At 44.2% G+C, this 14,954-nt stretch overlaps 1 protein-coding gene across 1 annotated transcript in view; it reads right to left on the minus strand.

The window, feature by feature from the left end:
* LOC147115636 (uncharacterized) overlaps nucleotides 1–14,954 on the minus strand; it is a 144,510-nt gene that overhangs the window by 31,561 nt on the left and 97,995 nt on the right. Inside the window, exons 33-40 of the mRNA XM_085989851.1 lie at nucleotides 14,371–14,523; nucleotides 14,141–14,260; nucleotides 12,411–12,619; nucleotides 12,157–12,241; nucleotides 10,455–10,628; nucleotides 6,211–6,312; nucleotides 795–1,043; nucleotides 367–510 (exon numbers count right to left, since the gene is read on the minus strand). Of these exons, the coding sequence (XP_085845977.1) occupies nucleotides 367–510; nucleotides 795–1,043; nucleotides 6,211–6,312; nucleotides 10,455–10,628; nucleotides 12,157–12,241; nucleotides 12,411–12,619; nucleotides 14,141–14,260; nucleotides 14,371–14,523 (1,236 nt within the window). The remainder of the gene's footprint in view (nucleotides 1–366; nucleotides 511–794; nucleotides 1,044–6,210; nucleotides 6,313–10,454; nucleotides 10,629–12,156; nucleotides 12,242–12,410; nucleotides 12,620–14,140; nucleotides 14,261–14,370; nucleotides 14,524–14,954) is intronic.

Here is a 14,954-nt window from a genome sequence, read left to right on the forward strand (position 1 = left end):
TACACTATTGGGACTAGATTTTGGCAGATGATGGTGTACTAACACTCCCAAAAGTTTGTTATAATAAGGATATTAATCATCATTGCAGAGGAGCAACTCTTCCTGCACCAGTGTGATTATCTAGCTATTACTTTATTCTCTGCAGTGTAATCGTCCAAATTATGAGAAGTTTTATGCTGTAAACTCATCTTTATTGGAAATTGTGATTAAAACTACTCAGGCTCGATTTATGTGGAATTATTAGCCATCATTGCAGGGAAGGTGCATTCAACTCATTTGTCTGAGGTGGAATTGAATCCAAATAATGAGCTTGTTTTAATAAGCCACAATGTTTGAAAATGAACACCAGGTTGGGTAAAACATTACCTGATACATTCAGATCCTGGGATGTGTAAGGGCTAAATTGAACAGTATTTCCGTTTTGGTCCGTTGCTGTGTAATAAGAAATACTTTGCTGAAGCAGTTTTGTAGAAATCACAGCCTTTCCTTGAATTCTAGGTGGAAATGAGTCTAAAATAAGATGAAAATGCAAAATAAATGATTAAATACTGCCGAATATGCAGGCGTTAAATTCTTATGAGTATGATGGCAGGCAGGCACAATGCAACTCAAAGTTTCTCAGTCAAATTAGCTGCTTTCCAGCTATATAAGAATTATTCAGAATACTAAGTTTACAAGCAACTGTCAGCCCTGATGTGAATAGAAAGGTTTTCTTTGTATCTTACACAGATAGATATTAAGCCACATTCTCAGTAATGAATAGCCCTTTATTTTAGAGAGTCGTAGTTGCTTACTTAGTATTTCCATGACTTGTTTAAATTCACTGCGTTTGGCTGCTGTGGACAATCCGATGTCTTTTTGTCCTGTACTTATTGCATCAAAAATACACTGAGTGTCATTTTGGCACTCCGTGGCCAACGTGTTATACAAGGTCTCATTCTGTTTTCGGAGATCATCCAGGTAGAGAGGTTTAAATGAATTTTGTGCAGCTCTTGACATAGTTCTTCCAGTTGTAAAAATGTAACTGTCACTGGGTACTTCCCCTGTTGGTCAAGATAATGACATATGAGTAATGGATTAGGCTGATGGATGCTACATATTGCATGTGCAAAACAGTGAAAAAGAGTTGTGTTGGTATAAAGAAAGTTGTATTTTTCCTGTGCAAATATTCAACACATGATGCGAGTGTTCTATTTGTGTAGTAATAGTATCATTGTGTAGTAATATATCATGTTTGAATAACTCTTTATTCTTCTTCATTCAGCAGATTCTGCAGGAGTCTGTCCTTTAGTCAATTAGTCCTGAAAAATCACTTGAACAATCGGAAGAAATTGAAGCTATTGTCAATATGTTATTGGCTGTTCATGCTCCCTGTACAAGGTAAACAGTGTACCTGAGTGTCAGTTCATTTCCCCCTAGCTTTTGTGTTGTGTGAATGACACTTTTCAAGTTACGTACTATTGGGCCTGATTACAAGCTAAGCTTATTATTGTTTCTTCATGTTTTTTCCCCCTCACCACCTTTGTTCTTTATGGAACTGAACTTGCGTCAGAAGTTACAGTCAGTAAATTAATCATGATGGCTTTGCCAACCCTGATAAAATGGTTCAAACATCATAATGGATGCCATCATCTATTTCAGTGCTGGATGGGCATGACCTCTTCATGCCCCTGGAAGGTGTGGAAAGTGCAAGGTAAAGGAAAAGGTGCACTACCTATCTTGGTAGGGTGTTCTTCATTCTACAAGTGAAGCATTCTTCACGCTCTCCCATTCATCAATACAAGCTCCAAAAAGTATTTTTTTTTGTTTACAATTACGATGTATCACTATCCAAATACTGTAATGAAATAACACTCAGTATATTGGCTATCTCATATAGAGAGCATGAACAGCCAATTGTTTTATGACATCACATTCTTCAAGTTACTCATCTGATTTCCCCAGAACCACCAGCTCTAGGGTTAGTTTCCTGTGGTATGTGAAAATACTTCACTCAAAGAATGAAGAAGACATGATTAAAGGTAGGCAATCCATTTTCTTTTACATTTCAACAAACACAATGGCCTGGAAAATATGGTGTCTGTGACGGTGTACTCAGAGTACGCCATCGTATTCCCTATGAAATGCCCCCCAAGTTCGGGATTTCTGCTTGTGCAAAATCTGGAACTTGCGGCCTATCAATGTACGTGTTGACAGACCATCTGCGGGGGCCCCGGAAAAGCAATTGCTGGCACAGAGTTGGGCTATTTGTTCAGCGATTGGCTAGCAATTGCCCACGTAAGTCTTACGGTTGATGCAAGCAGGCGCAGGTGCAGGGCCTGCTTGCATCAGTGTAAGGGGATATCTAAGGCGTAAATGAAACATTTTTACATCCTAAATTATGCACATACACTGTATTAAATGAGTTTATGCAAATTTTGGCCCGGATTACAGTTTTAATGATGTATAAAATGATCAAAAAATTATTTTTTTATTGAGGTTGGTGCAATGGAGGTAATTATGAATAAAATTCCAATTCTGTACATTGTATAATTATTAGATTTGGGGATTCCATTGCATATCATATGGGGATTCCCTTTGTAAATGATTGAAATGGAATTCTGCTTATTGATTGGAGGACTGAGCCCACATGATCCCAGGTATGCTTCCGAACTGCCTGTATACCTGGGATCCATGGGCCATTACGCTGCCCTCCGCCTCGAAGCCCGAGACCACAACTTTTTGCAGCCTGGGCACCAGGAGGTACTTCCGTAATTGTTTCGTGGGTTGGAGGCGTATTTGGGAGGTATGCCTCCGACCGCAATTTCAGGGCCTTTGTATTGCACAGAAAAGGCATTTGGAGTTGAAATACATCTTGGACAGAGCGCAAAATAGGCGCTAGTGACTCGGCAGCCCAATTTGCTTTTCCATTTTGCGCTAACGCCCAAGGCTAATTTCACCCCCATTTAGGAATTAATAATATCAAAAAGGTTAATATCACGATCGGGAACTCATACTTGAGCCATGGCAGCATGCCACTACTACTTTAAACCAGTTCCCCAAATAATACAAACTTAGAAAAAAAAAATTAGAAAAGATTCAGTCAGTTCTCAGCCCAAGATATGGGGAATTACAGCCAGGAGATGTGGGATATAAAAAAAAATCAGTGAGTGGAATGGAAAAAGGTTTCATTTTTTGTTAATTTTTTTCTCCTCCCCTGATTGTTACTAGTGTATGAATCCAGAAAACCTCTGAAATCTCATTCAAATGGCCATTCTTCATGTGTGATCCTACACACTTAGAGTTAGCAGGCTATTTGATAATGCAGCCTAACATGCCAAACCGAATCCTGTTCTTGCTCAATATTTACATCGTGCATACTTTTCATCAGGGGTTTTTGGATAACAATCAGGGTGCAGCAACCCAAGCCAATTTCTCCCACTCCCCCAACCAGGTGGTAACAAATCCAACTGTAGTGCCCCTACCACTGTTCCAACTGAGATTGGTTAGATCAGCACAGACTGGGGATCGAACCTGCACCTTCTTGGTCATTAAGGCTCAGTGACTTACCTCTTAATAAACTGAAGGAATTGGGGGAACCCAAGGTACAAAATAACCACCTAAAAGTTAAACACTGCCTTCTGAGAACAGGTACATTATAATTAACCTGTTTATGATTGCTAATACCATGAGGAACATCCCAACTGTTGCTTATAGGCTAAATAGTGGACGATTAGGACTCCGATTATGGCCTTGAATGGATTATACACAGAATAGTGATTTCTTTTTTGGAAGAGCTCTATTTTTTCTGGATGTCCCACATTATGTTGTGCCATGATCTGATAATCCATGAGGTCCTGTATCATTTTGCTGCCTCATCCAATGGCAAAAAGAATCATCGGGGGGCAATGAAAAATTAAAATAAATGTAACTTCATGCAGGATCACAGGCAGCAATTAATCTCAGAGTTGAATGACTAACAAACCATTTGGGTTTTGCTATCACTCTTCTATCTTCAGCAGAACCTTATTCTTACCCATAGGGCTGGATTTTCCGAGTGGAGGTGGGTTGGCGGTGGGGCTGGTAGTCGGCGGGTTCCGGTCCGGCTCCCAGCTCCAGCCCCGTTCCTGGCTCCAGCCAGTCTGCTGACACAGTTTTCGGTAGATTGAGCTCGTTAAGCCCACCGTGCGCGTTACCTGGCCTGATCACAAGGTGCGGGTCTGCTGAGCTGCTGTGATGACGAGTTTGCAGCCAGTGTATTTAAGGGCGCCGTGTCCCCATTGGCTCTCACTTTGTTTCTGATGCTCCCGAGTGCTGGTGCTTTCAACGATGTCTGCAGAGAGACCAAAGGCTGCTCCCCGCTTCAACGATGACTCCATCCATGTTCTTGTGGAGGGAGTCAGAGGACGGAGGGAGGTACTATTCCCAGGGAATGGAAGAAAGAAACCTCCTCAGCAGACAAAGGCTGGTGCGTACTGTAGGGTTCAGATCTGTCCAGGCATCTGAGGTGCTTTTTGAGCAACACTATTGTTTGCTCTTTGAGACTTCTGGTGGAAATATGGCTTCGATTTTAATGCTCCTCAGACTCGTTTGATGGCCTCCGAAAGGGTGTCATTAGGCACGTCTTCAGGGGATAGCCCTTGTCTCCAAGTAGCCAGCCAGAAAGTTTGTTTGGTGGAGCGAAGAGCTGAGGGACAGTGGACTGGCGCAGCATGTAAGAGTCATGGCAGCTGCCAGGAAACTTGTGCACACATGCATGATGCTCTTCCTATGGTTGCACACCAGCTGCACGTTAAGGGAGTGGAAGCCCTTGCGGTTGACAAATACTGCTGGGTTCTGATGGGGTGCCCTGGTGGCCACATGTATGCAGTCGATAACGCCCTACACACGTGGGAAGCCAAGCAGATTGACAAAGCCGAGCGCCCGCTCGGTAACACTTGCCTCGTCAGTGCAAAAGTGGATGTAATTGGCGGACTTGTCAAAGAGGGCATCGGTAACCTGCGTGATGCATGTGAAGGCGGTGGTGATTATGACAGCCACTGCTAAGGCATGTCCACCTGCTCCTCAGAGCTGCAGGTCTTGATCGAGCATTGCGCAAATGTCTGCGACTACCTCGCGTGAAAGTTTCAGCCTCCTTTGGCACTGCTGCTCAGTCACGTTGAGGAATCTCATCCTCGGCCTGTAAACCCTGTGTTGGGGGTATTTCCTGTGGCACGGTGCAGCCCTGCGCTGATGGTGTCTGCCCTGCGCAGCATCAGGTGGTTGGGGAGAAGGTTAGCGATCTTGCTGTTGGTGCTGCTGGTGTGCCTGGTTCTGCTGGTGCTGCGGCTGATCCTCCTCAGATTCTGAGGATCAGGATGAGAGAGTATAAAGCATTCCCATTCTGCTGTTATATATGGCAGTTGAGGATGAGATGTTATAAGCATTCAGTCAATGGGGAGAGAGGTTATTCCAAAGAGGTGACAGTGTATATAGAGTTAACACCACACACTTACAGCCTCAAGACAGATGAAATGTGTCTTCCAAATCCTGAAATCAGCAACCTCTGACATTTGAAAGTGAATAGATGTGAGACTTCAGCTTTTATACTGCAGTTGCAGCTGTGAACTATTCAGCTCGTTGATACTCCCGACATACTCACCTGACGTGATCTCCGTATGTCGTGAAACCCGTTGAAAATGTGCAAAAATAGGAAAAGGCTGTCAAAATAGCAGTTAACAAGCACTTTAATAAGGAGTTAAGTATCTTAAATCCCTCACCCGCCTGGTGTCGGGTCTGTTATGAAATCGCAGCCCCAACACTTTGGAAACTCACACGGAGGCGGGTTCGCAACCCACCGTCAATCATTTTGAATTTAACAGCTGACCCCCTCCGAACCCACCCTCTGAGTGCCGGCAAAATTGCGGCCATACAATATCTTCCATAAAAATCTCTTCCAACATAGTTCTTTAGGAAATTATGTTACATTGTATGTGAATTAATTAATTACAAATGATTTGCTGTAAATGACATTTCACAATATCTTAGTTCACAATAAACAGAATTTACATTTCAATCAAAGTTCTGTACTGGATAGACCAAAGCCCTAAAACACTGGTGTTAAACAAACAAATACTTTGTGGTTTCAACAGTTAAAATCTTCCCCTTGTATATAAATGTAAGTTGTTTTTGCCTTATTCAGTCATTCTTAACATAGCTAAACTGCAACTTCAGAATCTTTATTGAACTCACATGTTATTCCATAATTGAAAATTGTGGATCCAGTGCTATTGGCTGGAATAACAGACCCATTAGGCATTGTGAAATCATCATTTGGATTGCCATTCCATACACCTATAAGCAAACAATGAAAAGGAATACATTTATAACAGGTTTGGATTTTGACTAACAGTGCTACAAAAAACTTGCCAAATTTGCCAGGAATTGCTTTGAAAGACTGCAGATTTCCCAATAACAACCTGAACTGATTCTACTTTTAAAATTACAAATTTACCACAGAGCCATCAATTGAACTAAACAACCAAGTCAATTTGCAATTCTATGTATGGTTATGACAAAGCGTAGGATGATAACAGGTAGTTAGGAATAAGGTAACTTTTAGCACTGTAAAGGTGAAGTAGCATGAAGAGCTTGGAGAAACCATGGGCAGGAATATGGGGCAGAGCCCTTCTGGCGTTAAAATTTGGTAAGAGGCTTGGATAGTTTTCAGGATCTTTATAAAAGTTTTTTAAAAATTCGTTCTGGATGTGGGCGTCGCTGGCAAAGCCAGCATTTATTGCCCATCACTAATTGTCTTCGAGAAGGTGGTGGTGAGCCGCCTTCTTGAACCGCTGCAGTCCATGTGGTGATGTTACGCCCACAGTGCTGTTCGGGAGTTCCAGGATTTTGACCCGCGCCAATGAAGGATCGGTGATATATTTTCAAGTCACGATGGTGTGTAACTTGGAGGGGAACTTGCAGGTGATGTTGTTCCCATGCGCCTGCTGCCCCTGTCCTTCTAAATGGTTGAGTTTGTGGGTTTGGGAGTTGCTGCCGAAGAAGCCTTGGCAAGTTGCTGCAGTACATCTTGTAGATGGTACACACTGCAGCCACAGTACGCCGGTGGTGGAGGGAGTAAATGTTGAAGGTGGTGGATGGGGTGCCAATCAAGTGGGCTGTTTTGTCCTGGATGGTGTCAAGTTTCTTGTGTGTTGTTAGAGTTGCACTCATATAGGCAAGTGGAGAGTATTCCATCACACTCCTGACTTGTGCCATAGTAGATGGTGGAAAGTCTTTGGGGAGTCAGGTGGTGAGACATTCTGACCTGCTCTTGTTGCCACAGTATTTATGTGGCTGGTCCAGTTAAGTTTCTGGTCAATGGTGACCCCCAGGATGTTGATGGTGGGGGATTTGGCGATGGTAATACCATTGAATGTCAAGGGGAGGTGGTTAGACTCTCGCTTGTTGGAGATAGTCATTGCCTGGCACTTGTGTGGCATGAATGTTACCTGCCACATATCAGCCCAAGCCTGAATGTCGGGCAGGGATTGCTTCATTTTCTGAGGAGTTGCGAATGGAACTGAACACTGTGCAATCATCAGCGAACACCCCCACTTCTGACCTTATGATGGCAGGAAGGTCATTGATGAAGCAGCTGAAGATGGTTGGGCCTAGGACACTGCCCTGAAGAACTCCTGCAGTGACGTCCTGGGCTGAGATGATTGTAGTCCAACAACCACAACCATCTTCCTTTGTGCTAGGTATGACTCCAGCCAGTGGGGAGTTTTTCCCTGACTCCCATTGACTTCAATTTTACTAGGGCTACTTGATGCCACCCTCGGTCAAATGGTTCCTTGATATCAAGGACAGTCACTCTCACTTCACCTCTGGAATTCAGCTCTTTTGCCCAAGGTCTGGAGCCGAGTGGTCCTGGCGGAACCTAAACTGAGCATCAGTGAACAGGTTATTGGTGAGTATGTACTGCTTGATAGCACTGTCGATGACACCTTCCATCACTTTTCTCATGATTGTGAGTAGACTGATGGGGCGGTAATTGGCCGAATTGGATTTGTCCTGTTTTTGTGGACAGGACATACCTGGGCAGTTTTCCACATTGACGGGTAGATGCCATTGTTGTAGCTGTACTGGAACAATTTGGCTTGAGGCGTGGCTAGTTCTGGAGCACACGTTCTCAGCATGATAGCCAGGATGTTGTCGGGGCCCATAGCCTTTACTGTATCCAATGCGCTCAGCTGTTTCTTGATATCACGTGGAGTGAATCGAATTAGCTGAAGACTGGCTTCTGTGATGGTGGGGAACTCAGGAGGAGGCCGAGATGGATCATTCACTCAGCACTTCTGGCTGAAGAGGGTTGCAAATGCTTCAGCCTTGTCTTTTGCACTCACATGCTGGGCTCCACCATCATTGAGGATGGAGATATTCATGGAACCTCCTCCTCCCGTTAGTTGTTTAATTGTCCACCACTATTCACAACTGGATGTGGCAGGACTGCAGAGCTTTGATCTGATCCATTGATTGTGGGATCACTTAGCACTGTCTACAGCATGCTGTTTCCGCTGTTAAGTCTGCATGTATTCCTGTGTTGCAGCTTCCCCAGGTTGGCACCTCAATTTTAGATACGCCTGGTGCTGCTCCTGGCATGCTCTTCTACACTCCTCATTGAACCAAGGTTGGTCCCCTGGCTTGATGGTAATGGTAGAGTGAGGGATATGCCGGGCCTTGAGGTTACAGATTGTGGTGGAGTACAATTCTGCTGCGGCTGATGGCCCACAGTGCCTCATTCCTAGAAGTAAAGGGAATTAAGGGTTACGGGGAGCGGGCAGGAATTTGGACATGAGTCTAGGTTCGGATCGGTCATGGCCCTGTGGGTAGCGGAGCGGGCCCAGGGGCCGTGTAGCCTGATCCTGCTCCTATTTCATGTGTCTAATTCTGTTAGATTCAGGAGATGGTTCTGTGATAGTAGATTGGCGGTTAGGATCAGATCAGCCATGATCTTATTGAATGGCGGAGCAGGCTCGAGGGGCCGATTGGCCTACTCCTGCTCCTATTTCTTATGTTCTTATGGATACCCAGTTTTGCGCTGCTAGATCTGTTCTGAATCTATCCCATTTAGCACGGTGGTAGTGCCACACAACACGATGGAGAGTGTCCTCAGTGTGAAGATGGGACTTCATCTCCACAAGGACTGTGCGGTGGTCACTGCTACCAGTACAGTCATGGACAGATGCATTTGTGACAGGTAGATTGATGAAGTCAAGGTCAAGTAGGTTTTACCCTCATGTTGGTTCTCTCACCACAGGCCCAGTCTGGCAGCTATGTCCTTCAGGACTCGGCCAGCTTGGTCTGTAGTCATGCTACCGAGCCACTCTTGGTGATGGACATTGAAGTCCCCCACCAAGAGTACATTCTGTGCCCTTGCTACCCTCAGTATTTCTTTGAAGTGCTGTTCAGCATGGAGGAGTACTAATTCATCAGCTGAGGGAGGGCGGTAGGTGGCAATCAGCAGGAGCTTTCCTTGCCCATGCTTGACCTGAAGCCATGAAACTTCATGGGGTCCGGAGTCAATGTTGAGGACTCCAAGGGCCACTCCCTCCCGACTGTGTACCACTGTGCCGCCACCCCTGGTGGGTCGTTTCTGCCGGTGGGACAGGACATACCTAGGGATGGTGATGGAGCGTTCTGGGACATTGGCTGAAAGGTATGATTCTGTGAGTATGACTATGTCAGGCTTTTGCTTGACTAGTCTGTGGGGCAGTGCTCCCAATTTTGGCACAAGTCCCCAGATATTAGTGAGGAGGACTTTGCAGGGTCGACTGGGCTGGATGTGTAATTGTTGTGGCCAAAGCCGGTGCCCGGGTCAATGTTGGGTGTTCCGTCCAGTTTTATTCCTATTATTGTTTCTCGTAGCAGTTTGTTACAACTGAGTGGCTTGCTAGGCTATTTCAGAGGGCAGTTAAGAGTCAACCACATTGCTGTGGGTCTGGAGTCACATATAGGCCAGACCAGGTAAGGGTGACAGATTTCCTTCCCTAAAGGACATTAGTGAACCAGATGGGTTTTTATGACAATCTGATAGTTTCATGGTTTTATTACTGATACTAGCTTTTAATTCCAGGTTTATTTAATTAACTTCATTTCAATTCCTCAACTACCATGGTGGGATTTCAACTCGCGTCTCCGGATCATTCGTCCGGGCCTCTGGATTACTAGCCCAGTAACATAATCACTATGATATCGTTCCTGTAAAGTTTCCTACTATTATTATGCTGTTGAATTCTTCTATTACCTTTAGTTGAATCAACCCAAAAAATAAAGTCAGATAACTTTGAGATGAAATTATAGAATGATAAATTGATAGATAAACTACACTTGGTGCATTTCCTTCTACATAAAGCATACATTCTAAGGTAATCTATCTGTTTCTTATAAAGGTGGGGAAGGAAACCCACATTTGTCATCAGCAAAAGCTGACTTACCAAGAAGACCCTGTGTTTTGTTCATATAATCTTCTGGCAAATTGGTGATTGCAGCTAACATCCCATATTGTGCTGTTACTGTTAATGAAATTCCACCGCCAAATGAAGCAATCATTGATGCATTTCCATTCTTCTCCAGATAAAAGGTACCATCACGATATATTTCTTTGTTATCTGTGAGAATAAGACAACACATGTGGATTTAAGGGGATAATATATATTTTTATATTTAATTTGACATAAAGATTCCCCCAAAACATTTAAGCCTGGAAATGACAGCTGGCGATATTTGCAGACAAAAGCTGAATGCATTACAATTACATTCTTTTCTCTGCCATTTTAAATGACTTACTACCTCCTCTGAAACGGTGGACAAAAGAATGTGATATGAACAATTAGGGGGTAAAATTCAGTTGCTTTGCACCTCCTGTTAGCGCCTGGGCGGGGTGCCACTAATGTCTCCCGCGAAATTCAGCAGGAGGTTAGCGGCAGTGGTAGCTGATAGCGCCCCGCGGCGGCCCTGTGCCTCCGGCGATGACGTCACCAGCGTGCGCAGCACCCCACTTGCGCCCCGGCCACAAACTTTGGTTGCGCCCCCTGACGTACCGCAGGACGCTATGTCCGACAGGGTCAGGGGGGCGTACGTGCGGCTGGGGTGTCGTTATTTAAAGGGGAGGTGCCGGGTGGCCATTTTTTTGCTGGCAGTGCAATATGATTGGACCCAAAGATCCACGGGTGGCACATTTTGATCAAGATGCGCACACCCCGGACCTCCATCTCTGACCCTGTCAAAGTTGACTGGTTCAGGGGGAGGTCCTAAAATTTGCATGGCACACGTGGGGCCCCTTGGTCGGCTAGTACACCTGGTCCCATCAGGTTTATCTGCGCTGACCATACGCCAAATCTGGAAGAAAGCCTGAGGTGTGGAAACACTGATGTTTGGTTCTTCTCCTTCTTGCATCAATGGCCTTGTAAGTGGAGTGGGGATGGGGGAGTGGGGGGTGGGGCGATGGTGGGGGGGGGCGCGGCGGGGTGGAAGGATGAAACCTCAGCTTGCAGAAGGCCAGTCCAGAAACTTCAACACTATTCCAATGGACTTCCGCCAAAGGTATAGCGGGAGTCTGCTGGAAATGCAAGAAAATCGTGTGGGATGGGTGATGGGCGGCTGATCTCATAATGCCTGTTTTATACCTCTATTGATGTAATAAGTTCCAGCAGTGGAATTACGGCCTGCCCCCCAGAACCCCTTCGGACTGGCGACCGAAGGCGGAATGGTAAATTTTTTTTGTTTGTTTTTCTGCGGGATGTTTTCAGGTAATCAAGGCTTTCTGGCTGCTAACCTCTATCATGACCTGCAATTGCAGGCCTGTAGGTATGCTTACATTTCTGGCCGCTTCTGCTGGCATTAGGCCCTGGCAGGGTAATGGTGGTGGGGGGCCTACTCCTGGGTGCCCTGGGCTATGTCTAAGGGATCAGGAAATAAAATCCCTACGATCCTGGGTCTGGACTGGAGCAGCACGGAAGGAGGGGGCGGGGGTGGGGGGATGACAGGAAAATCTGCCCCTATGCCACTCAAGTTTAATTATAATTTAATATTTGACTTATATGCATGCTTACAATAGATTGTAACCTTCAACATTTTAATCATTTTACAAGAAATCTATATATTTCCAAACCAGTAAGAGTAATAAATTAGTCTCACCTTCAGTAAGAGGCATGAACTGCACCACATTATTATTTACTAGCACATCAATTGAGTCATTGCTTTTCAAAGTCATCTGGACCTGCTGAGAAATCAAGCAATATCACCAATTAAAACAATAGTCACAGCGCCTATAATACCGACGTGAATTTCCTCGCCATTTCTGCTGCACATACCTTGATGGACAAGGTGAAGATGCACTTTTATTAGTCTGTTCTTATGCTTTTCTGTTTTTAAATAAAATCTTTACTCACTGTGGTGTTTTTGGTTGATATGTGCTGGGCTACGAATGCCATGAAGTTTGTGGCTTGAGCTGTACCAGTTTGGACTGTGCGACCATGGAGCTTAAAAATGGTTCTACCATTGGATTCGTTAACATTAAGCAGTACAAAATCTCCAAGGCCATTAAAAGAGTAGGAAAGCCCATCAAGGGTGGTGAAATGGGGGTCTCCAAGCATCATGGCTATCATAGTAAAACACAAAAAGAACATGTGAAGATTTAACAATTTTTAGACTTCAAAACGATCCAAAATGAAATTTCAAGTAACTCCTTGTTTCAGCCTATAGCCTACAAGTGCATTTAGATATTTATGTCATCCAAATTGATCTGAATTCAGAATGCGATCCAATCTTAAGCCTCATTCCTATTAAATACAGTTGATATCAAAAGTTTTGCATTGAGGATAAGAGCAGAAACTTTCCAAAAGAAACAATTAAACCAATGTCTTGCTGCTTTCAATATCAACTAGTCGATCTCATGTGGCGTTACATAGAGGGAGTCATGACCGAGTACATTATTCAGGCCAAGCAGGGTTCAAACTGGGGGAATAAGCAGACCCAGGTGGGATGGGGAGAAGTTAAATGGGGGGAGGGGGGAGAGGGTGAAAGCAGGATGAGAGAGGGGCAGAGCAGGGGGATGGGAGACGAGAGGGGGATGAGGAGATGGAAAAGGAGGGGGGAGAGGAAGGGCCAGGGGGTGGGGAGAGGGGAGAGTTAGAGGGTTGGGGACAGCAAGGGCAGGGGAGCTAATCTCAGTGGGGACAAACTTGTTTTGTTTGCCACAGCAAACGGGGGGTTGTGGAAATGTCTGCAGACAGATTGCTTTCCCTTCACTCAGGTTATTTTTTTGTGAGGGAAAGGGTAACAATGAACTCCTCCTTTCCTCCCCATTCCACATTTTGTACTCGAGGCAGGGTGCTGGTGTTGGGCAGGGGAGGAAGTGGATTGAGATTCAACTCCTTTCGCCCCAATTTCAAATTCAACTGGGGGTGGGGGTGGAATTCAGCTCACCTGGCCTAATTCAGTCTCAGATTTGGATCTTTGCTCGGGGTTGGTGTGGGGTGCAACCTGGGAGAAACCCAATCAACGGGCTTGTGGAAAAAAGAGACTGTGCAGGTGAGAGCGGCCTCTGATTGGAGGAAATACAGGCTGAGAATTACGTGCAAAGATGCTTGGGCAGCAAAAGTACATCTGTGATGGGGCAGAAAGTGGGTAGTTAACTCTTAAAATGATGGAGTTATTGTGTGTGATAAACCCTGTGTTGTGTGGGGTACATACACAGTTTAGTCATGGGGTCGGTGTAGAGGATAGTTTGCTATCCGAAGGGCCTACTCCTGCTCCTATTTGGTATGTTTATATGCAAACTATCTTATGTCAGGCTGTGTGTCTGGCAAAAACAATTTTAACAGTGCAAACGTTTGGGTACAGTACCAGTTATTCCTGCAGGTGGTGTTGTGATATACGTTTACAATGGTTACAAATCCTATCACGCAACGTTAGTTGCATAACCCATAACTGGTGCTGACCCAGAGCCAGCACGCATTTGCAGTGCAAAAGCACTGAGTGGCTGTGCCAGAATTTTGAAACCTGCGTCGCATGGCATCAATGCATATTAGGACAGATTTTTGCAACCCACTCATTATTTTTAATCTTGCAACTTTATAGAGGAGATTATAAGGTTTGTTACTTAAATAAAGTAAATTACCTGGTCTTGGCGGCCTGTAGTTTGTACAGTTAATGCTTGGTCTTTTCATTCTATATTGTTCACAGAATGATGGGTTGTCAATATTTTTGCAGCACCAGTTGTATGGATTTAGGTCGAATTCTGTGGAGGAAGATTGACAAAGTATATGAATTGTGCACTTATGTATATACCTGTGAAGAAGGAAAACAAAGTAGAAAAAATTTTTGCCAAAATTTCAAATAAAAACCTACGTTGGTTCTTGGTTGGGGAGGATGACTGCGTAAATGATGCCCAGTATCGTTCCTGCCAACCCTCAACAAATGCATTCTTCTTGTTGTAAATACATCTTTGACTAGCATTAAATGCATTTGGACTGGCACTACGAAGAACCTTGGTTGAAGCATCTGTGCAAATTCAACAAAAGATCACTTAGAATTAATCATATCACGTCACAAATCATTGCGGTTTTCCTGACAAATCGGAAGTACCATCTTGTAGTGCCAGGTGCAAATGATGTCCTGCAACTTCCTTGTCAGTAGCCACGTGTTTTATTGCTTCAACTGTGCTATGATGAGAAGATATCAGTTAAATCTTCATATATGAATGTATTTATGGGAAATAACTTGAATTGATGTTACTCTCACTTATAAAATGCTTCATAAAATGCTGTATTAGTAATAGGGAATAATATAATAATATAATAAGATTTCTTAGCAAATGAGGAAGTCTTGAGAAGGTACTTTCAAAACTGAGAGATCTTAACCATTATAAACATGTAACATGACAAGTATTAAGATTATTTGGCTTGGTTTACAATACATATACTGCATTTTAA

Source organism: Somniosus microcephalus, chromosome 6 (genome assembly GCF_052327205.1).
Source record: "Somniosus microcephalus isolate GS21.2 chromosome 6, FLI_Smic_1.0, whole genome shotgun sequence".
Taxonomy (NCBI): Eukaryota; Metazoa; Chordata; class Chondrichthyes; order Squaliformes; family Somniosidae; genus Somniosus; species Somniosus microcephalus.